Here is a 22,952-nt window from a genome sequence, read left to right as displayed (position 1 = left end):
CATCAAATCTAACATGTCAACAAATGAACAAAGAAGTTAGCACCTAGCTTTCTCCAAAGTTCAGATTTCTGTACTCAACTGTAGTGTAAAAATGTCAAATTTCAGCATTGACTCATCATTGACTCTTCTATTAATACAGACTCTGCAGGGCCTTTTTAAATAACTGGAAATATGTACACTACAGTTAAATGCTTGTACTGTGTCAGTCTCGTACCTCGTTCCATTTGGGTTCAGTTGTGTATCGATACACTCTCGTCTTGGCTTTATTTGAAAAGAAGCCAAAGGAATCCACCTCCAATGTGCAGTAGAGATCTGATGAAGAGGAGAGGGTTGAAAAAACATGATATATGTTTGCCAACTGAAGGGGTCTTTGTGAAGTACAGTAGCAACTGAAATGGCTGAATGTAACATTTTATACCCAAAAAGCAAATTAAGAAAGAGTCATGTTTCACAAAATGTTAATGCAGGTGTTATGAGACTCCTAAATAAACCAAACAAACAATTGTTAAAATGTGAATTCCTACAAATTTAACAGAAATGTTAGCAGTGAAACTTCAAAGATGAATCTAAAATGAAAGTTAAGTCTGAGGGGAACACATAGTTCCTAAAACCAGAAAAAAAACTGTAAAACAGAGTTTTCCACTGCTCCGTGGTTTCTCAGTAACTCATTTCGTCTGATTATCTGTATTTTCTGTTTTGTGCATGAAGGCTGAAGGTGAGTGACTCACTCAAGCTCTGTTTGAGGCCGGAGGCAGAGTGGACGATTACATTCAGGAACCCGTGGAGACCGGGGGATTCATCCTCTGGAAAAACAGTCAGGGAGCAGGAAAAAAAAAAAGACAGTGAGATGGAATTAGAAAAGCATGCAGATCTCTGTTTGTTTTGGAGCAGAATCAAACATGAAAGGAAGGGATAAAACAGCCCTGTACAGTATAGAACATGTGGCCTAAACCTCTGTGTACTCTTCTATTCCCATCTGAAGCACAACTATTAATGATAATTATTTCTTTCCAGTGGCAATTTTTCTGGCATTTCCTGGTTCTTTACAGAGCTGCCATACAAGACATGCATGCAGGAAAAAGGTGAAATCAAGCAAGTGTGAAAGCGTAACCACACATCTTTACATAGAGAACCAAACAGCTTTTAATGTTACTGAATCCATAATGTAACTGTTTAAAATTATTTTGCTCATGGATGAGTATGAAAAGGACGACTTCATTGTAAGGAACAGCATAAGTGCACAATAGGTGATTTTCTGCTGCTAAGATCTCTCAATCAAAACACAAATAAAAGACAAGAGTTTGGTGTTGTTGTGAAACAGAACAGGATCATAGGAGATGTTGAATTAATAAAGTAATCCTCTTCTATGTCTTCAACACCATTATGGTCAGCTTCTCTCAGATAGGATTCCTTTAGTGTTCATCATTCAGGAGGTTTTTTTACCGGGAAGCCGAATTATCCGCAGAGGTGTCCTCTCCCAAATAAACGGACCCGATGATTAAAACCGGCAAGAACACCGAATAAAGTAGTTTCATTTTAAAAATCAGTGTTTCTCCTATGATGTCTGGCAGACACAAAACGTTCCAGAGAGGCTGTAGGCCGGGCTGCTGCTAACGTTTTCTCAGCTTGTTCCTCTTAAATTTAATCCGTTTTAATCGAACTCTGGTGCGGTTAAATCCTTGTTACGGTTCGTTTGGTTGCTTGTGAACCTCCAATCGTACCCTGGTGTGCACCAAAACAACCAGTCCGAGACCACTTGCAGAGAGGGTCTCTCCAGAGCCTTTATATTCTGAGCGTTTCTCTCCAGGTTAGATTGGTGAACAACAGAGCAGATTATGGCCGGTATAATCAAACATACTCGGTTTGCGCACGGTTCCATGTTGCTTTGTTTATTTCCGTGTTTACATTTCTGCACACCAACTTTTCAACCATTAAGAAATAATAGTGCGAGTAGATTTCCAGCCCTTGTGAAAGCGCCCTTAGAAGTCTGATAACTAAACTCCTACAATATATAGTTAAAAATGACTAAGATTTAAAATATGCCTTGTAAAAATGTGGCTTTAAATTAGATAAAAAGTAAATTTATGACAGCTTCTTGTAGACAAACACAATGCTGACGCATGCACAAAGGGGATATGACACCTAGTGGTGTAATGACACATTGATATAGAGCGTTTATTAATTAATAGGTGAACGATCCAACTGCATCGATGCAATGCCCAAACATTGATGCATATCGCCATCTTTAATATTTGACTATCTCCCTGTTTAGTTTTGGGAAGTGGCACAGATAGAACGTATCTTGGGAATGTTTATAATTAAAAGATCATCACAGGCTCTTTCAGTTAACACATAAAAACATTTTGAACTTAAATGCAATGTGGCATTTTATAGAAAAAAGAAGGTCTTTTTATATTATTTGTAGTAAAAAAAGAATGGATTGTTTTTCATTTAAATATCTGGAAGAGCTCAGAAACAAAATAGTAAAATTATATTTCAATAGTTTCTTTGTAAGTTGACATAAATGGAACAGGTTGTGTTAAATGGGCATAAAATATTGTCTCATTTCGATCACTGGCTCCTGATTTAAACTGCGGCAGTTTGTGGTTATTGGCAATATCATATTGCTGTCCACTGAATTGGTCTAATATTGTAAAATTAAAATGGGAGGTTTCTCTGGGTTTGAAAATTGTTGAAACATTAGTAGCTTACCTTCTTTATTGATGCTAAGGGGAATGTGGTGGACAGTCTGCAGTTTGACACAGGAGTTGGTCAACATCTGCAGCTCCATGGAAGTCAAAGAGGAAGTTTTCAAACCTTGAGGGAAGACAGTAAATATAGACCGTAAATGACGTCATATATCGGTTTCTCTTTCTCCAACACAAAGTTGTTGGATTAGATGCAAATACTTTGATTACAATCTCTCCAGTGCCTGTGATGTTCTGTACTAGACACATCTGGGACACTTACATTTCTTCTGCTGTTCCTTCATTATCTCCCTCCACTCTGCACGTTCATAGTCGGATGAAATCAGGAAACTGTAACCCTGAACACAAACACACACAAAATGCCTGTTATTTCATCACAGATTTATCTGGCGGAGATGCAGACTGAAAAATGCTTCATCTGTGCAAATACACTGTGCAATATTAAAATTTAAACTCGTGAATTCTCATCCGACTGGCTTTAACAGATGGAAGATATCAAACAGCTCCGTGCTGATACAAGAAAGCCTGAGACAGATGAAGGGGAATTTTGAGGAAGATCAGCGAGGGAATATTGTGCTGGGAATGAAGCAGAAGATGACAAAAATGTAGTAAAATGAGAAGAACAGATGAAATACGGGGAAGAAGAAGAGTGTTGGGGGAGCAGTAGGAGGAGGATGATGAGTATCCCCACCTTGCCGTTCTTGTTGTAGACTCTGATAGGCATGCTGGGAGACGTTAACAACAGCAGAGACTCCTGTTCGGACAGCTTCTTCCTGAGACGGTCGATGACTTTTGAACCCTTGTTGGCTCTCTGAAATCACAGAGGTGAAAACGTTTGACTGTGGGACACCTCACCTCGATCAACTTACACTGAAGTCGTATAAAATCTTGTGAGAGAGTGTGTCAACGCTACCTTCTCTCTCTGGATCTCACTGCGCAGGTGTGAGATCTTGACCTTCATTGCGTCAAGCTCCTCATCGGGGACCTGTGGGATGGTAAGTGGCTCGGTCTCCTCGGGGCCCTGGAAGGTCAGCTCGGTCAGAGGGATGTACCACTTACTGTCGTACTGTTGGTTTTTACTGCAGTGAGAGGAAAAAGGAGAGGGGAATAGATGGTGAAAGGTGAGTGAGAAAGATGGGAAAGGTTTTTCTCGCAAATTTGCCACTTTTAGTCTCATAAATCTGCACCTTTCTTCTTGAAGATTTGCCACTTTAAATCTTGTAAATCTGTGACTTTTTTCTCAAAATATTACCCCCCTCCCCAGGGTCCGTTTTTTTTTTCTCTTTAGACTTGTACACTTACACTATTAATAAAGCGTTGTACACTTATGATAAATCTGGGGACATATTACTCTACTGTATAATACCAATGCTGTCAACTCTATTGTTGTTGGGTTTTTTTACATGAAAACTGTTGATACTCTATGTAGTTCTTTCTTACCCTCCGATCTGTTTCTTCAGTTTGGCGCAGAGCAGCAGATCAGTGAAGAGGAAGACATGTCGCAGCTTCCTCGCTCCCTCCACCAGCTCCACCATGAAGCTGTCCCTCAGAAGCTGACGGTTCTGTGGCAACAACACACAACAGGGATGGGTCAGTGACACGGCTACAACTTGTGGACGGGAAAGAGTTAGTTTGTAGAGCCTTTGTGTCAGAGATAAGCTTTATCCCTTCTCTCCTCTTCCCACATTACCAGCAAGAAACGTGGATGAGACAAAACACAGAACGGAGAAGAGGTGAGGAGGAAGGCATGGAGGCTTGATTTTAGTTTTACTGTCTGCTCCATTGTTAAAAATGTCTGCTCTTCTTAGTCATAAGTGACAAAGCTCATGTGCAACCTGCTAATTTCCGTTGAATATTAACCAAGTTATTTCCCACAAAGTGTCGAGGCTCTTGTATTTAATTGCATGAATTAAACTAATCGCCTCCTTAATGTCTTTGTCATATTCTGGCATAAGCATCAGTTTTCAGGTTATAGAAGAATGAATGAGGTAACTGCACACTGGGAATCACTGATGTCAGACTACATAATGAGATGTGTAATACTGTCATTTGCCAAAAGGGGGCAGTGATGTCATTTTCCAAACAAAAAGCACATTTGCAAGAATGGACTTAGAACAATAACAGGGAGCAAAGTGATGCCAAACCACAGCTCAGTAGTAAACGATCCACCTTCACATGCTCATAACTCTGGTTTTACTTGTGGTGCGGGGTATAAACGTTTAGGCAGGAGAGGTTTACTGTGAAAAAACTCAGATCATTTTATGACATTTTGTGTTATAACTCAGCAGGCAAACAGCAGGGAGCAGAGACGTGTAAATACACAAGTTGTGCTTTCATTCTTTTGCTTGCAGAAATTATAAGAAGGTTCCAACCATTCTTAAAAAATGTGAATCTGAAAAATGAAAATAAAATCACAGTAAGACAACCGTTTTTTCAAAACCCAATTTGTGTGGAAAAAGTCATTTTAAAAAAGTCTATTTTTGTTTGTGTGTTTTTGCTAAATTTTGATTATTCTGCAAGTTTCAAGCTGAGTTATTTAGCTTGATTGTAATTAAAACAAAAAATATCAGGTAATTACCTCAAATATAAAAGCGCAAATACATTTTGTGGGCTAAAACATTTGCAAATAAATATATAGATATCTATAAATAGATCAAATAGATAGCAATTCATTTAATGTTAAGTGGTGTTATCAAGTAGGCACTTTTAGTTCACAACACTTGAGGTGCAGCTTTCTTATTTGGTAAGAAACAGATAAATGGGAATGGCTTCTAATGGGCTATAACACTTACAAAATGCAGAGAATAAGGGGTTTTATAGTCCATCTATTGCTGCTCTGCAAACCATTAAATCAGAAAGTACACTTGTTCACCAAAAAAGCCTCTTAATGCACATTTTACATTATCAACAAAATCAGTTTTTCTCATAGGACTGAGGCAAACATAACCAATCTTACAACACCTTGGCAGCAAGGCCATGAAGCATGACATCACACTTGTTCCGAACCAATCACATCCCTACCGTCATCCCTACGCCCTCCCCCCTCCATCATGACCACACAGCTACTGTCACCGCCAGAGCACACTGAAGTGGAGCTGATGCTTGTGTAGGAGAGGTTTTTTTTTTTGCGCTTACAAAACCTGACTGGACATCTGCTGGCAAAGAGGAGGATCATGCTGTGTCACTCGGTGTTAACGCTCGTACATGATGGAGAGGGTGCAGGGAGGGTGACAAAGACAGAGAGAGCCTGAGAGTACATCAAAAGGGAAAGTCAATGGCTGAAAGAGAATGGAGAGAAAGAGAAAGCAGCAAGAAGAGAGACAGAGTCATTCCCGATGGAATACATGTCATGCCGCAGTTTCTTATTGTGCTGATACTGAACCATGTGACACAGCTCCACTGCAGTGATCTGTTGTTAAGGCATTTCTTCATGCACATGCACTTACAAGCACACGTGAAAATCCTGCAGCAGACTTACAATCATGTTCGTACGAAGCATCTAATACAAGTCTTATTCCCAGTGGTGGATGTAATTATTCATTACCAGCTACATAATGAAGCCTGCAATGATGACGACCTGTGATAGATAACTTCCAGATGAGTTGCCTTCTGTCTATATGGCAAATTGGGATGCTACATCTGTTCTGTTCAGACCACACACAACAACTCATCTAATTTCCTGATCCAGTTTGTGTTGTAACGCAGTCTGAGATATGATGAAATTGCTCTTTGTGATGAGTGTTCGCTGTAGTGTCCATCATTCACTCTCCATAGTTCAGTTTTGGAGACTTTGATGCCACAAGAACGGTACATCTCCACATGCCATGAATTCCCCTGAGGATATTTTCTAACTAGAATATAAAACAAGGCTCCATCTCGCCTTACGTCCGTCAATCTACATGCTGTCATGTCGGTCTATATTTAGAACGTGTACTGTACAGGAGAATGACACACTGATCCACTCTGCTCCGTTTAGTTTGGATATTAATCAAACACGACATTAAACTGAATGAATATGGAATACTGGAGTTGAAGCTGTGAAGCTGTACATGTATATCAAATCATTGGTTTCCAGCACACCATCAGTCAATATACGCCAATATATAAGGATTCAACTTTCCTATGTAAAATGTAAACACTGCAGACAATTTGTGTTCTTCCATTAGTATAATTGCTGTTTTAAGTGTGCATAAGTGTGTTCACACTAAAAAGTATGGCAAAATACAGTGCGCTATCAGTACCTGAATGGTGTACTCATAACAGTCAAACAGTGTGTAATGCTGGACAATTGCCGTCAGTGGTGCTATTTCGGCTATGTAGCAGAAGGGGAGGTATTACAAATTTTTGACAATAGCAGCCAAGGAAATGGTAAATGGACCTGCACTTATATAGCGCTTTTCTAGTCATTTTGCGACCACTCAAAGCGCTTTACACTACAGACTGCGCTCATTCACCCTCACATTCACATTCACATTCACCTTCACACACACATTCATACTGGTGGCAGAGGCTACCCTAAACGGTGCCAGCTGCCACCATTGGGAATTCATTCACACACCGATGAACGCAGCATCGGGAGCAATTTGGGGTTCAGTATCTTGCTCAAGGATACTTCAACATGGATTTTACTACATTTTTTAAAGTACAATAGAAGCACTCAAATGCTATTATCAATATCATCGAATCCCCCTTGGAGACCTTTCCTGCATGCCTTCCCCTTTGTCTCCCCCTTTCACTTTTGTATCTCTCATTGTCAAAGGAAGCCAAAAAATGGCCAAAAAAATAACTTGTGAATGAAAATTGTTGTGATCATTATTTCTGGTTAGTGCCCAACAGTGTTAGATTAGAGACTATATGTGCACTACGCAAGCACATAGTGTACCCAATTAACTACATGGAAGTTTACTAATGGAAGTATCCACACATTAAAAGACTTCACAGCCATGCTATAGCAGCTCTGTTATGTAAAGCAGAGCAGTAAGCTCAATGCTGTCGTCAGCATGCTAACATACGCATGGTAACAATGTTACCGTGTAAGTTTCAATAACATGTGTAATGTTTGTGATTGTCACCATCTTGATTTTGCATGTTAGCATGCTAAAATTAGCTAGTTATAGCACTACACAAAACGTGGCTGAGGAAATGTCATTGATTTGGCAGATATCTGGTCATAAACGAAAGTACAGTTTGGAGAAAAACTGAAATTTGGAACTAGAAGATGTTGAGACATTTTTCTGGACAAATGAAAACTTTGATCTGCTGGTGCAGCTAGATGAAAAGTCAGAAAATGTTCAGTTATCATTATCAGTCATTAGGATTCCTCATTTGGACACCATGGATATCTGTTCTAAAGTTTAATGTCTGAGACATTCAATTCAAACCCCAAATGTAAACCTCATGGTGGCTGTAAAGAATAAGAAAATAGATTAATCCTGTACCCGAGTCACAGATTTACACTAATGCTGCACCTTACACTCTTGCTGTAAATTATTTTTATTTTGTATTATTGCTTGTTTCCTCTGTGCTCCTCTTCTAACTTTATTTTCAAAGAGTAACTGTGCCTAGCAGTCCAATATTAAAGGTTGTCCAGCCAGCTGGTGGGAACATGCTCTTTCCACACCCTGGGCAGCAGTGATGCAGCGTGGCACTGTGGTACCACGCTACATCACCAGTTGTCTGTGGTTACAACAGACCACACCCAGCTATGATGTTGGGTGTGGTCAGAGATTCAAGAGACTCACAGTTTACCTTAAACCCACAGAGGCCAGTGCAGCATGGTATCTTCTTTTCAAAATCTAGTGTGGAACTTCTCTACAAATTCTGTTTTCCTGGTTATCGAACAGAAAAGTACAACAGCAGATTATCTCAGATTTCTATCCACAAAGTACTCTAACTGATAATGCTGACTCATGGAGATTATAATGAAGGGTCTGCAACATTGTTATTAGATTTGTCTTTACATTTAGGTTAGTGAACTAGACATTAAATGTCCCACTGAGACACTATGCTGCCCATCAAGTCTCAGTGATAATCTTCCTGTCCATTGATCTCATGATAAAGAGATAAAATAAGGACAGGGGTAACAATTAGCTAAGATATTTACAGGCTTCTAACTGTGTGAATGAAAATCATTCAATACTGCGACACAAAAGCATCTGTTTAACGTGTACATTCAAATCTGTAATTAAAAAACGATTAACAAAAGTTTTGAGTCCATCTAATCAGACTTTATGAATATTCACTTTAGAATCAGAATATAAATAATAGCCTAAATAACGCTTTTGTCATGAGTTTGATTTTTTTTTTTTTTTTACATTCAATGAACTTGCTGAACGCCTGCAGATATTTTTTTTTCTTTTTTAATTAAGGTTCATCATTGTATCTTTGGATGCAGGCACATCTTCCAGTAGAGGCTCATCCCTCCATCAGTAATCTGATGAATTTAAAATGTGCTTACACTGCTGCTTTGCTCTGCTACTGGGCAAAAAGACATCCTTAACAAACCAGCTGTCTCAGCGCATCAGATGACATTTTCATAATATTGAACAGCCAGTAGGAGAAAATGTGACTTTCTCTATTTCTCATAATAGCTGACCGGAACATCAGCAGCACCATCGCAGGAGGAGAGCGACGGGAGGCAGAGCGCGCTGACAGCACAGAACGCAGATTAAATATTGACCATCTCCTGGAGGAGCCTTGCTGAGAGCGTGTGCACGAGTAATGGCATGAATTTACAAAAAGATCCATGTTTATTTTTAGAGCCCACGCTTCAAGGGGCATTTCTGTGCTCATGTGTTTTTTCGTTGTGTGTGTGCATATGGGGACCAGTTTGTGTAGTGGAAGACAGACGTACAGACGGATGAAAGTGGTTTGCATTTCTACACACACACACACACACACACACACACACACACAAACACACAAACACACAAACACACACACACACACACACACAGTCACATCAGGAGCGCATCTTTCCCACAGGCAAACAAAGCAGAGCAGGGAAGTGAATTGAGATTTAGGCAGTGCCATCATTTGCATTTTAATTAAGCAGCTTCTGTTTGTCCCCTCCCCTCATCTGGCTGGGCCGGGGCCTCTGGGGGCCACTTGTGCTGCTCTGCTCCTGCATGCCTTCACTGAACAAACCACAGGTTACTCGCTAGTGTGTACACATGGAGGGTAAGAGTGACACTTCAGCGGCCCCCTGAAGAACCTACATTTCAGATCATAAATGAGCAATTTGGCCCGGCATCACTTGTGCTATCTGAACGTTTCTGCTTGCTTTAATCGGTACTGTTAAAACTAAATGGTGTTCATGTTGCAAACACGTGAATTAAAGGGGATATATTATGCTCATCTTCAGGTTCATACTTGTATTTGGGGTTTCTTGTGGGGGTCTCATATTTACATGCTTTAATGTTTTAAAGCATTATTTCTTCCCATACTGCATAAACTGAAAAGCTCTGTTTTAGCGCCTGTCTCTTTAAGCCCCAATCCCAAAAAAGCTCAGTCTGCTCTGACTGGTCAGTTTTTCTGGATCTTCCACATCTACACCCTCAGGATGTCTTCAGCGTCATTGGGAAGAAGCTAGAATGTACCCACCGAACGCAACTGGTGCGCTACACAAGGGTCAAAACTTCAACCTCAATTTAGGGTGAGATTAAAAAACGTTTTGCGCTAGAAATACTTCTTGTTACTTGTAAGGTCTGTGTGTTGACGCCTATGCGGTATGCCCATTACTTTCTGTAATCTTGTTTGTGCATTGATTCTAACATCTAGCCCATCATGTCAGCCAGGGAATGACTGTAACGGCACGGTAACAGCTTTCTACCTCTGCATAGTATAATTGTGACATCACATCCTTACTGAAGTCCTGAAGGCTCATTTAAAGGCACAGTATCTGAATAAATCCATTTCTACATGGATTGAGTGTTTTGATATTTATAATGCACCTAGACCTTAATTTATACTCAAAAAAGACATGGAAATCTCACTTTTTACAATATGGGACCTTTACTAAAAAAGAAAGTGTAAAATAAAAAGTGTAAATAACATAAAATAACTCATTAATTCTGTAAAATATATCACCATTACTAAGGCCCAATGTAAAAATTAAATGATGTGCTGACTTGGTCACCCGGTAATTCAAAATTACTTAATCGTTTTATGTAATTTCAGATATTAAAGCAGCATTACAAACACATCTTGTCTACTAGAAGTGATTCAAGTTTTATTTTTTGCTGAAGCCATCTCTTGGTTTAAGCATCATCCTCCTAATTGAATGCAGGAACTCAGCTTCTTAACTTTCAAGGTAACGACGGCCTTTTAGAGCGAGTTATATGTTGCAGCGCAGTTGATGAATGCAGACAAAAACCTCGGGCATATTATACACACTAAGGTACAAAATAATGAGCCCCATTGATTTCCATGTGCTGCTTTCATGTATCCATTATAAATATTTGATGACTGGTGTGGAGGCCTGGTCGGACTGGGATGGAACTGGGGCCTGCGGGGACAGATAGGAGGGGAAGTGTGTGTGTCCGGGTGTGTGTGCATGTTCAAAGGCAAACAAGAGAAAGAAAGCTGGTGAACGGAACAGGGAGTAGGAAAGTGTGTTTGTGTGTGTGTGTGTGTGGAAAGGGTGCGGTAATGACCCCCCTGTGAGCAGAGGGAGGAGCCGGCTCAGCCTTTTCGCTCGTTCGCTCCCACCCTCCATTTATGAATAATTAACTCGGAATCTGCCAGTCAGAGCAGACCGGTGGCTCATTACAAGGCATTATGTACGGCAGTGTCACGCAAGCTATCAATCAAGAGGTGCCCATTCATGTGCGTCAAGTCATCTCCGGGGATGACAGAGACAGTGGGGGGTAGGTTGTGTGTGTGTGTGTGTGTGTGTGTGTGTGTGTGTGTGTGTTAGGGGAGACGGAGGGATGGGAAGCCACCAGAGAGACGCAGAGCAAACAGAGAATCACTCTCACATAGGCAACCCTGGTATGACCATATAAGGGCATGAGCTCTGCTTTAGGCTGCAGATTGGCGGCTCCTGTACACTCATTTGGCAGCAACTTCATGGTCATTTAGGGGGCGGGGCTATGACATCATCAGGCTCAGCACCAGAGCTGGAAAGAGTTAAACTGATGAAAAAAAATGACTGCATCTTTTTACTAACACCTGTCTGTGGAGCAGGGGAGGAAATAAGAGTGCTTTGTACAATGGAAACCTCTTATATAGTGATCACGTTAAATCGAGCACTATAGGCAAATTATTATTTTAACCAATTTTAATTTTTAGAGTACCATCCAAGTAAAATATATATCTAAAAATCTAGAATTACCATAGTTTTATTTTTAAATGATACATACATACAATAAACATTTTAAGTGGACTACTTGATTTCTAGAAACAATTCCTTTAACCCTGCTCTTATGTTGTGGGTCAGATTGACCCAATTCAAAGTAAAAAAAAAAAAAGTATTTTTTCATAAAAAGAAAAAAAAAGAAAAAAAATCAATGTCATGTAAAACCATTGTATTTTATATGTAGGTCTTTCCAATGTACATAAAAAAGTTTTGACATGCATTTTTTATAAAAAAAAACTTGTGAATTATCCTATTATCCGATTGAACCATAATCTGTGACAGGTAAAGAACACCATTGCACTAAATATGGATTGAAATAGTTAGTAATGGAGTTATTAATGAAATATAAACCATTTTTATTGGGATTTTAGTTTCTGACTCTTTTGGATAATTTAACATGCCCCGGGATATTGCTGTTCCTGAAAAAACGAACATAACAGGACGGTGAAACAGCTGCTGTATGGGAACAATTCTTTCCCAATTTTCGATTGATATAAGTAGCTGATCACTGTAACCATGATCACTATAAGCGGTTTCCACTGTATGCTTTAAGTCTAAAAAAAACAATATAAAACCATTTTAAGCCACAACTCCATAAAGCCACTGTAACCCACAACAACACAGAAATGAAAATTCTTTCTGCTGCTGAACTTTTCCGTAAGGTGTTTGAGTGAACCCAAACTACTTTGTTTTAATCCGGTAAATTCGTACACACAAGAGCCAAGTCACAGATCATATTGCCTATCAGCTGTTTGGACGAGAGCATGCCAATCAGGTATAAAACCGGGCTACATCTGAACACTCACCTCTCCCTTCTTGACAGTCATCGACTGCCGTCGGGGCGTCGTCTCCTCGTTGATGCTGGACAGGAAGTTCTGGGAGATCCGCAAGGCGTCCTGCAGAAGTGGGTGGTCTGGATGGCTGGTGGGCGTGTGTTTGAGTAAGTCCTGGGTGGCAGACGGAGAAATATTTACTTTGTTTCGGTAAAACAACACTAATACATATTACTATTGGTCATTCAGGTACACTACTCTCTTTTTTTTCTTTTCAGCTAATTGATGCATAAACAGTGCAGTCACCCTCTTGGGTAAACTCCTGCCTAACATACACTGCTGAAAACAGAATAACTTGAATGTTTTGAATAATACCTTTTCATAGATGCAATAAACTAAGCCCTGAATCCATACAGGAAATTGAAAAATTAAGTATAAATACGGTCTTAACAAGCAGAGGATCTGCCTTCGACCCATGACCATTTTTACTGAAACGCAAAGCTGAAAGTAAAAGTTCCCATAGGTAGCAAAAAAAAATTGTGAATTGTAATAAACCCAAATCTCTTTTTGCACTTCTCTCTTTCCATGTTGTTGTACCTAATCTGTAACCTGTCACATATCCACCAGTAAATAAAATAATAACTTCATGTCAGTCATAATAATGAGAAACTTTATCAAAATAATGACTTAGTATCAAAATAGCTTACATTTTTTTAAAATAAAATAATGAATAACTTATCTTTAAATATTGTTTTCATGATTAATTATTTTGAGATTGCAATTTTTTTTTTTCAATTTGTTATTATAATGATTTACCAGATCTTTTTTGCATTGCCTTGGCAGAAATTGGCTATTTTTAACTATTCAGAATTACAAATATATTTATTTCCTTATTGAGACGTGAGTTGGGTTTTGATGGAGGAAATAGATGGTGATACGGAGAAAGCAGAGAGATTTGTGAGCAATAGCTGAAATTAAAAAACAATGACTTTTTATATTGTGACAATGTTGGCAAGGTTGGGTATCTACCACCTGTGATATGCATTCTCAGGTTAATTTGTGAGCAATAGAAGCAAAACTGAACATCCTCAATTTGTGTTGTGACATTACTAAGATGTCACTCTTACTTACATGAAGTACCAAAGTGCTGCGAGTCACTCTGTCCACTGGTTTATACAACAACGCTGTACATGAAAAAGAAGAGAAACAATTGTTTATATGACTACATTACTATAATATACTATATGTACATATTTTGATTTATTACATAGAATTAAGTAATAAACTAGCATGATGCGACTGACCTTCTAGAGAGTTCTTGGCCGTCTGGTCTTTAGAGTCCTTGGGGCTCCTCACCTTTAGGTTCTGTTTGGAGACAAAAGTTAGATTTAAAGAGGAAACCCCTTTTTTTTAAAGTACTTTAAAAAACAGTTCAATATGGTTCAGACATATGAAAACATTGTGAGGTTATTATCCTTCCTCAAGCACTGAGGTCATCCACTACCAAATTAATTATGCCATCCTCAGCAGCTTTTCCCCCCACCATCTTGCTCAGATGGCTAAGAGTCATGCATCATTACTTAGGCCATTAACAACCCTCGATGATGAATTCCCCATCCTGCATGCAGACACCAGGCTCAACGCTAACTGGTAGACCTCATAAAACATAGACGAAGACTGATGGTGTACCAGACACTGCTAGAGAAAAATGTAGAAAGATGATGTTTAAAAAAAAAGAACTCAAACTCCGGACATTATTTTTAATCCTGCTAACTTAAAGCTTGTCAGTTGAGAGGTGTTCATTTACTCTACCTTAATAAACATGCTGTAGTTAAAATGAGCCTCTCACAGTGAGTAATATTTATAGTGATGAAGTATTCTGATTCTTAACCACAGACTCAATAAAAGAAGTGGATGTAGCTTTCATGTCTGAGGTGAAGCCAATGCATTAGTGTCTTAAACCTGAATTCTTTCCAAATGACAAAAATTAAGTGATATTGCATTGAAGTCTATGAGAAAATTACCTCCTTTTCACTTGATTTATTACCTCAGTAAACATTTTCCTAATGAGTTTATGGTCTCAGTCACTAGTTTCATTATTTCAGTGCAGCATGATGTTTATTTAGTAGATTCTGGCGTCTAATATCTGATAAAGCAGGGTATGCTTTAGGGCGTGGCTAACTCGTGATTCATAAGTCAGTAACACATTCTGTAGATTTCTGTGTTTTCAACTCAGGACTTATAACCTTTAACCTCGCCACAGTGTGTTTTCTGTTCATGACAGTTAATTGTGACATTTTGGTTGCCTTGTTTAATATGCAGTTTGCTAAAAGATACTCTAAGACACTGGCTGTTACTTTTTCAGGTAAGTATATTTTGTTTAAAGCCTGTTTTTCATTACCCAATACGGAAGAGGATTAGGGCCAGGTAGGAGGAAAAATTAATAAGTTTGAAAAAAAAAAGTCAAAATAACGAGAATAAAGTTGAAATACAATGTAGAGAAAATACATATATGCCATATAATATAATACAATATATGTAAAAAAAAATCACATAAATGACATAAAAGCAGATTTTCCCCAAAACAAAAGTTATGGTAGCCTACTACCAATAATAGCTTGTATATGTGTAGGGGGATTTTAATACTTCTCCACCGTTAAATATTGTGGTTATTGCTCATTTTATGACATTTATGAAAATTAGGTTGTAGATTGCAGCCTGACTAACTGTTCGGATATACGCTGTTTCTCTGAAAACAATGTTACTCTGATGACTTATTGACACGAATCTGTGAATATCTTTCCAACTTTACAGAAAAATCAAAAAGTTTACTTTGTACTCGTCATTTCCACTTTTTTCTCAAAATCGTATTTCAACTTTATTCTAGATATCTCAACTTTATTCTTGTCATTTTGACTCTATTTTCATCATTCCCAGTCAACATAAATTATGGATGCAACTAGCTAGCACTAGCATTAGCTGGTAACTTAGCGTTGCTATGCTAACTGTCCCTGGCCCAGTTGGGCCGGTAACCTCCCCAGCTCCACCCTCTTGTCCAAATTTGGTCACTTCTGGCTCCAAATAACCAAGATGGTGACAGCCAAAATGCCAAACTCAAGGCTTTGAAATGGTAGTCCATAAACCAATGTGTCAGTGGCTAAATCCAATTATTTTATCCAGTTTATTCAGCTTTCCCATAATAAAATAAATTGTTATAAGCCCTCAAAGCTGGTGGAATATAGTGTTTGGGTGAAAGACAAATAATATACAACTTTATTACAGTAAGGTTCAAATATAGCCTGTGTAAGTGACATTGAGCTCAGATTTTCCTGCTTAGCAATAAGAATGAGACGAGGCAACCAACCTCTGCTTTGTCCCTCATTTAACTGATGACACACAAAATTGCCTCTCGCTGCATTTGTAGCCTATAGACACATTCAGCAGAACATGCAAATTTATATGCAGGAAAATGCTAAAAGCTGCGTGGGTGAATAATGGGAGAGCGTTTTACAAGTACAGTGCATCAGGGACAAAACTGTCAGCTGCAAAATAGACTCTTTCCATACAACACCCCTCAGAAATGCTTCCTCTCTCTAATAATGCATAATTTAACAGTCTGCATACTGAAAGTCAGTCATCTTCATTGTCATTTTTGGGAGATTAAGTGACACCGACTTTCTCTCACAAACTGTCCAGCAGCAGCAGCAGCAGCAGCAGCAGCAGCAGCAGCATGGACATGTTATTTTAAATTAATAAATATAGAACTATAAAAGACATAGTAATAGTAACAATAGCAACCATAGTAGAGCTCTACTATGCTACATGCTTGGTGACTTTCAGTATCACAATGTGCTGCAGTACTAAGTAGTAGCAACAACTGAAATGCTGAGAAACAAAAGTTGCAAATTAAAAAAAGTGTGCAGGAAGAGGATATTGTATAGTGTACAGTCATTTTCCATGGTTTTCTTGATAATGATTGTGGTTATAATCAGGAAAACCATGGAAAATGTCTAGATATCAGCTCATAAATTAAACTCCTATGAGCTTTGAGGCATTAAAATGAACAAGAAATTGAAGAAAAAGGGTGGTCTAATAATTTTTTTCCCATGACTGTATGTTGGGGGTTAAGTAGTGACTAAAATGATCCCATAACTGAAAGATCACAGCTTCAACACCTGTAACAGCCTTGGGATAAATATACATGAGTAACTGTCTGCGTTTTGTCCACATCTACAGTACAGCTTCCAATAAAAAAATCAGGTATTTCTATCTCTGCTTGATGTTGTTATACATTTTTCCCGTTCTGCTTCTCACCTCGGAGATTTCAGCAAACTGCGTGTTAGCCTGGCAGCACTTCTCCGCCGTCTCCACAGCCAGCTCATAGTTGTCCACAAATGCCCGGTAAACTCCTAGCTGGCTGGCCTGATGGAGAGGAAGACAAAGATGCAAAGAAGAGGTGATTAAATTAACATATAATGAAATGTTTGTCAGTAAATATGATTTGTGAGGCAAGAGCTCTGCCAGCAGTCCATCCTTTAAATCGAAATAAAACATTTTTAATACAGTGACAGTAAACCTCGAAGTCAGCTTTTATATATGAGAATATATGATATAAATAGCTGGCAGACAGCATTCCCTGTGCTCTCAGACAGAAGGGTTCATTGTAAAGACAGTAAAACAAAACAGCCTTTCAGTCAGAAGACATCCAAACATTCAATAGTCCTCTTCACTACTTCCTTTCTTTTATTTGTACCACTTCTAAATACTTTAAGGGCACAATGTTATTTTTCTGCAACTAGGGGCCTCTCAATATAAACAATCACAAGAGACAGAGTTTTGTGGCATTGTGAAGAAGCGTGGGATTATGCATCATTGCTTTTCTTTGTAAGGAGTTCTTCAGTGTTTACTCTTTTTTACCGGGAGCCAAATCATCCACAGAGTTCTCTTTATCTCCAAAACAAACAGACCAGGTGATTAAAACCGGTAAAAACACTGGATAAAGCAGTTTCGTGTTAAAAATCAGTGTTTCTCTGGTATTATTTGGGGGACACAGTAGGGCTGGGCGGTGCATCAGTATTACAAGTTTATACCTATATATATTAGAAAGAGATATGTAGATGAGACAATACCACCATACCGTTATATGATATCTTTTGATGTTACCTTAACATATGACCACTATTTGTTTGCTCCTCTATGCACACTAGCAAGAGCTAGTTCCTAAGAAAAAAAAGAGCATCTGAATCTGATGAAAGTGCTTCAAAAGGGGGAAGGTTTTGAATTTGATAAAGTCTCTAAATAAAACAGGTTGATGATGATTTCTTGTAGCGTTGAGTTAAAACTAAACACGTTTTGTTTAAAATACCAATATATCTCATACATCGCCATTCTGCCTAAAAATACCGGGATATGAGTTTTGGTCTATATCGCCTAGCCCTAGAACACAGGACCTCCTGGAGGAGCTGTAAGCCAAGCTGCTAACATTTGCTCAACTTGTTTCTCTAATAACTTGAGAGTCAGAAGTCTGTTGACTGAAATCCTTCATCAGGTAAAATTATGTGGTTAAAAATGAAAGTGTTTTGCAAAAATGTGGCTTAAAACTGGACAAAAATAAATCTAGGACAGGTTCTGGTAACCATTGACAGGTAAACAAATGAAACAGACTGTTAACTTGATTTAAATTGTATTAAACGTTTGTTGAAAACTGTTGGAAAGGTTTGGGATAATGTAGGCAACCAACTCAACAAAATAATGTCTGTTTGAAACATTGCAACAGTGAAATTTCATATCAGGTATTTTAGTCCAGTCAGCGATCTCTGAGACTGTATATGACTTGCAGACAACTGAACAAACACAACCAGCAAAGGAGAGACACAGATCACAGCCACGACAACAGCACGTAACCACGGTGCACCTCGCAGCCGGGCCCGTTGCCGTAGCAACCGGCGAGGCCTGCACCGTGATGGGGTGAGTAATTAATGATTGGTGTAACAGAGGCTATGAAAGCACATTTAGGAAGCTGGATGGCTGAATAAAACTCCAGCAAACGCTGCCTGCCAGCGATGCGATCCATCTCGCCGGCGAACAAAAGGACAATCAATTCTCCGGAACAAAAGCCAGCGGAGGAGAGAGTACAGTGGAGATGGGCTTTGTGTGTAATGTCGAGAGCTACACACACACTCACGCACTTGTAAAATGAATACCAAACACCCCAGGAAATCTTACCTGAGTGATTTAAACACATAACTGTATTGGATATGAATTATTAATTTTAAAGCTCTTCATGACCTATCATATTACTTTATTCCAGACCTTTTAGAACTAATATGAGCCTGTGTGCAGCTTCAGAAATTTGAGTAGATGTCTTTTGTCATTTCCAGAGACCGAGCTTAAAGGGTAATTCAGGTTTATTACAGCGTGTATCATATTTTCATAGTTCTGGTGATCATTTCTCTCTATGTTATGATAGCACTGAACTCATGGCTGAGGTGTACGACCACGGCAAAATGTTTTTAACTCTCCTGTTATGTTGTGGGTCAAATTGACCCATTTCAAAGTAAAAAAATAAAAAATACTTAAAAGTATTTTTTCAGGATGAAACTTCTTCTGCTTGGCTTAATAAGGGTAATCAACATATAAAATGGAATCATTTTCATTTTATATGTTGATTATTTCACATATTTGCATGTCGAAATTACATAGACACTGAGGTGATTTGTGTTACTTTATGAACATCACTCAATAAAAGAAAAAAAAAGATTTTTTTTTTCAAAAACTCAATGTCATGTAAAACCATTGTATTTTATACAATGTCTTTCAATTGTATATATATAAAAAAATGTTTTAACGTGCATTTAAAAAAATGAAACCCATGATCTGTGAGAGGTAAAAAAACACCATTGCACTAAATATTGATTAAAATGGTTAGTAATGGAGTTAAACATGAAATATAAACAATGTTTATTGGGATTTTTTGGTTTCTGACACTTTTGGATAGTTAAACATTATGCTGTTCCTGAGAAACGAACATAACAGGAGAGTTAATGAAAGTCGACAGGGTGGAAACCAGTGGTCAGATGATCAGACAAGTTGTAAACAAGACAACAGTTCAGCCAGATTATTATAAGTACCTGTACTTTACTTGAGTATACTCATCCTATGCAACTATAAACCTCAACTCCACGGCATCTGAGGGGTTAATATGGTGCTTTATATTCTACATTTTGTCTGATAGATAGCAGTTTTTCATCCCGTCCTGTCAAATAAAAACCAGGCATCTCCAGATGTGTTGGAAGAAGTGTTCCTCTAAGCGGTGAGGAAATTATCCTTCTTCTTAAGCTAAATAAGCTATTTAAAAACCCTCTTGGAACAGCTGGAGAATGCATCGTCACAAAGCTGAAAACAGGGCTGTTTTTCTGTCAAGCTGACTTTTTTTTAAAGATACTCATTTGTCACAGGACAGCGACGCCTAATAGACATGATGGTGTCATAGAATAATGATGCATTGCTGAATATTTAAGTAGCAAACAGTATATAAAGGAGCTAAAATTAGCCATGGCACATCTACAGCAGTAAAATGCAACATAAACATTAATGCAGCAGTAATATTAATCCAAGAACAACAAATACAGTCATGGAAAAAAAAATTAGACCATTGTTTTCTTCAATTTCTTGTTCATTTTAATGCCTTTTCCACTGTTTTCTTGATAATAACCAAAATCATTATCAAGAAAACCATGCAAAATGGCTAGATATCAGCTCTCAAATTAAACTCCTGTGAGCTATTTTTGTTGTTATCATTATATTTGTCCAAACAAATGCACCTTTAGGTGTAGCAGGCATTAAAAATGAACAAGAAATTGCAGAAAACAAGGGTGGTCGAATATTTTTTCATGACTGTATAATAGTAAAACACTGACAGAGACATTTTACTACACAATGAGTACTTTGAACATACGTTAAGTGATAATAGTTACATACTTTTTACTTCATTGAGGTTTGGAATGCAGGCCTTTTACTTGTTGTGCATTTTCAGTGTGGTCTAAGCACTTTTACTTCAGTTAAGGATGTGAATACTTCTTCCACCACAAGACCGAAGTTGTAACGAACCAGAATTGTCTTTTAAACTTTGGGAGCTCATACTTTAGTGGCCTGAAGCACTGGAGAAACTTGCGGCAGGAAACAAATCTGGCTGAGTCAGTGCTTCTATTGTTGATTTTTAATTTGTTGCCTTGTGTGAAGCACTTTAAAATTAGATGAGAAGTTGTCTACAAATAAAAGACTAGTGTTGATAACTTTTCTTGTCTCAAACGGACTCCCAATATGTCCTATTTTTAGGCATGACCCTGACCTTTCTGATCTTTGCTGTCATGGGGAGGTGTGAGATTCAATTCTGGCAGGAATGTCACGAGTCAAGTCATCTAAACAATGACCGCTGTATGTGTCTATGAGTGGTAGATCTTAAGGAAGTCCAGAAAATAGCTAAAGGCCAACATGAAACATCAAACAATGAGTCCTTCGTCTGTGTTTCTCAGAAACTCGCTGATGAATTTCAGGCAGACAGAGGTGAGTAGACAGAGGATAAGACGCTTCATTTGCAGGTCTGTTTGTGAGTTAAAATTGAGTGTGTCAGACTGAGGGCAAAGTATGTTAAAATGTTGTGTTTTTTAACATTAAAGCATTAGACATTTTCTAATAGGGACTCGAAATACAGATATGAACCTCAAAATCAGCACATTATGTCTTATTTTAAAGATTTTGTCATTACAGTGACATGAAGTTGAGTTCAACAGTTGCTTGTTTACACAATAACAAGATAAAATGACATTTTCATCCATTTGGAGTCATGTTTCTGCCCCCCTAATAAATATAAGTTCAATATCCACTCTTATTCTAACCTCTATTTGGTCTTCACAAAGTACGGAAAAATGTTTTTGCAAGCTCTTTAGCCACTAATGCTCCACTAATATGTTCTATAAACATTAACACCCAACCTTAGAGTGTTTCATCGCACTATCTGAGCTGAATTTGGTCTATTTATTTGCTTTTTATTAGGTTTGACTATTTGTAACTTTGATTGTTGCTATTTGTAATTTATCTATGTTTCATTTATTTCAGCCTTTTCAGAAACTCGCTGATGAATTTTAGGCAGCAAAATGGATCCGAAGTGTTTTGCACATACATCCTGTGCACCCTTGGAAGAAGTAAAGTGGAGGAAGGCGAGGAGAAAAGCAATTTTCACAATCCTGAAATCCTGTGTCCTGCCCTGGGCCACACAATCTGCACCACAGCGGAGGCCATTCAGAGCGTGACAGTTTGACTGTGGAGAGAACAGAGAGCCCGAATGTCTGCCAGCCACATCCACAGACGGCACACAACGCCGTGAAGGCTTACCAAGTGTGCGGCTGCAGCTATAGTATCATAGCAGAAAATGGCTTTCGGTGATGAAAGAAACTGCTTGGGTGTTTGGATTTCTCAGTTCGGGATTTGTCCTCTGTGAGAGTATGTGTGTAATCCACAGCGGAAAACAACATTAAGAAAACAGCCTCATGACAGACTACGGACATTATACGAGGAGGCTGGATTTAGTTCTCGGATTTTTAAGGGAGTTCCAACAGACGAGACGTTTGGTTACACAGGGAAAAGGCGCTGTTTAGTCTATGAGGATATAACGATGTGAGCAGACAGAGGATAAGACGCTTAATTTGCAGGAGTCTGTAGCCATACAGCGGTGCTTTGAGCCGTAGACTAGGAGATGTTGAGACATTTCACAGGATAAGTGGAAACTTTGAACTTGGATCAAAGTCTGTAGCTTCATTCTCTGGAGACCATGAATGTCTTCATGTTAATCTTTGTAATAGTTGAGATATTTCAGTCTAATCAAAGTGGTGGACCCGACCTAAAGCAACGCAGCTAGCATGGCGCAAACAACCTCATAGTCGCAAATTTGATGACTTTACACTTGATAAAAGACTTGGACCTTGACTTGGTACTTTTGATTGATAAATTCAAATTAGACTTTGGGCTTTTATCTTGATAGCTTGCTGCAAGCCATGCTTTATGACATAAAAGAGCAATATCACCAGTAGTTTTTATGATTAATCCTCCTGTTTG

The 22,952-nt window shown here is 38.5% G+C and overlaps 1 protein-coding gene across 2 annotated transcripts in view; it reads right to left on the bottom strand.

The window, feature by feature from the left end:
- The window catches only part of bcr (BCR activator of RhoGEF and GTPase), a 108,479-nt gene that overhangs the window by 11,705 nt on the left and 73,822 nt on the right, over positions 1-22,952 (bottom strand). For both annotated transcript variants that reach the window (XM_059357797.1, XM_059357798.1), the window contains exons 5-15: positions 17,154-17,261; positions 14,144-14,204; positions 13,971-14,023; positions 12,873-13,013; positions 4,149-4,270; positions 3,622-3,787; positions 3,400-3,519; positions 2,971-3,046; positions 2,713-2,817; positions 729-803; positions 215-312 (exon numbers count right to left, since the gene is read on the bottom strand). In XM_059357797.1, coding sequence (XP_059213780.1) covers positions 215-312; positions 729-803; positions 2,713-2,817; positions 2,971-3,046; positions 3,400-3,519; positions 3,622-3,787; positions 4,149-4,270; positions 12,873-13,013; positions 13,971-14,023; positions 14,144-14,204; positions 17,154-17,261 — 1,125 coding nt within the window. The remainder of the gene's footprint in view (positions 1-214; positions 313-728; positions 804-2,712; positions 2,818-2,970; positions 3,047-3,399; positions 3,520-3,621; positions 3,788-4,148; positions 4,271-12,872; positions 13,014-13,970; positions 14,024-14,143; positions 14,205-17,153; positions 17,262-22,952) is intronic.

This window comes from Centropristis striata, chromosome 19 (assembly GCF_030273125.1).
Source record: "Centropristis striata isolate RG_2023a ecotype Rhode Island chromosome 19, C.striata_1.0, whole genome shotgun sequence".
NCBI classification, from domain to species: domain Eukaryota; kingdom Metazoa; phylum Chordata; class Actinopteri; order Perciformes; family Serranidae; genus Centropristis; species Centropristis striata.
Note: the sequence above shows the minus strand (reverse complement) of the source record. Positions and strands in the feature narration are given on the sequence as shown.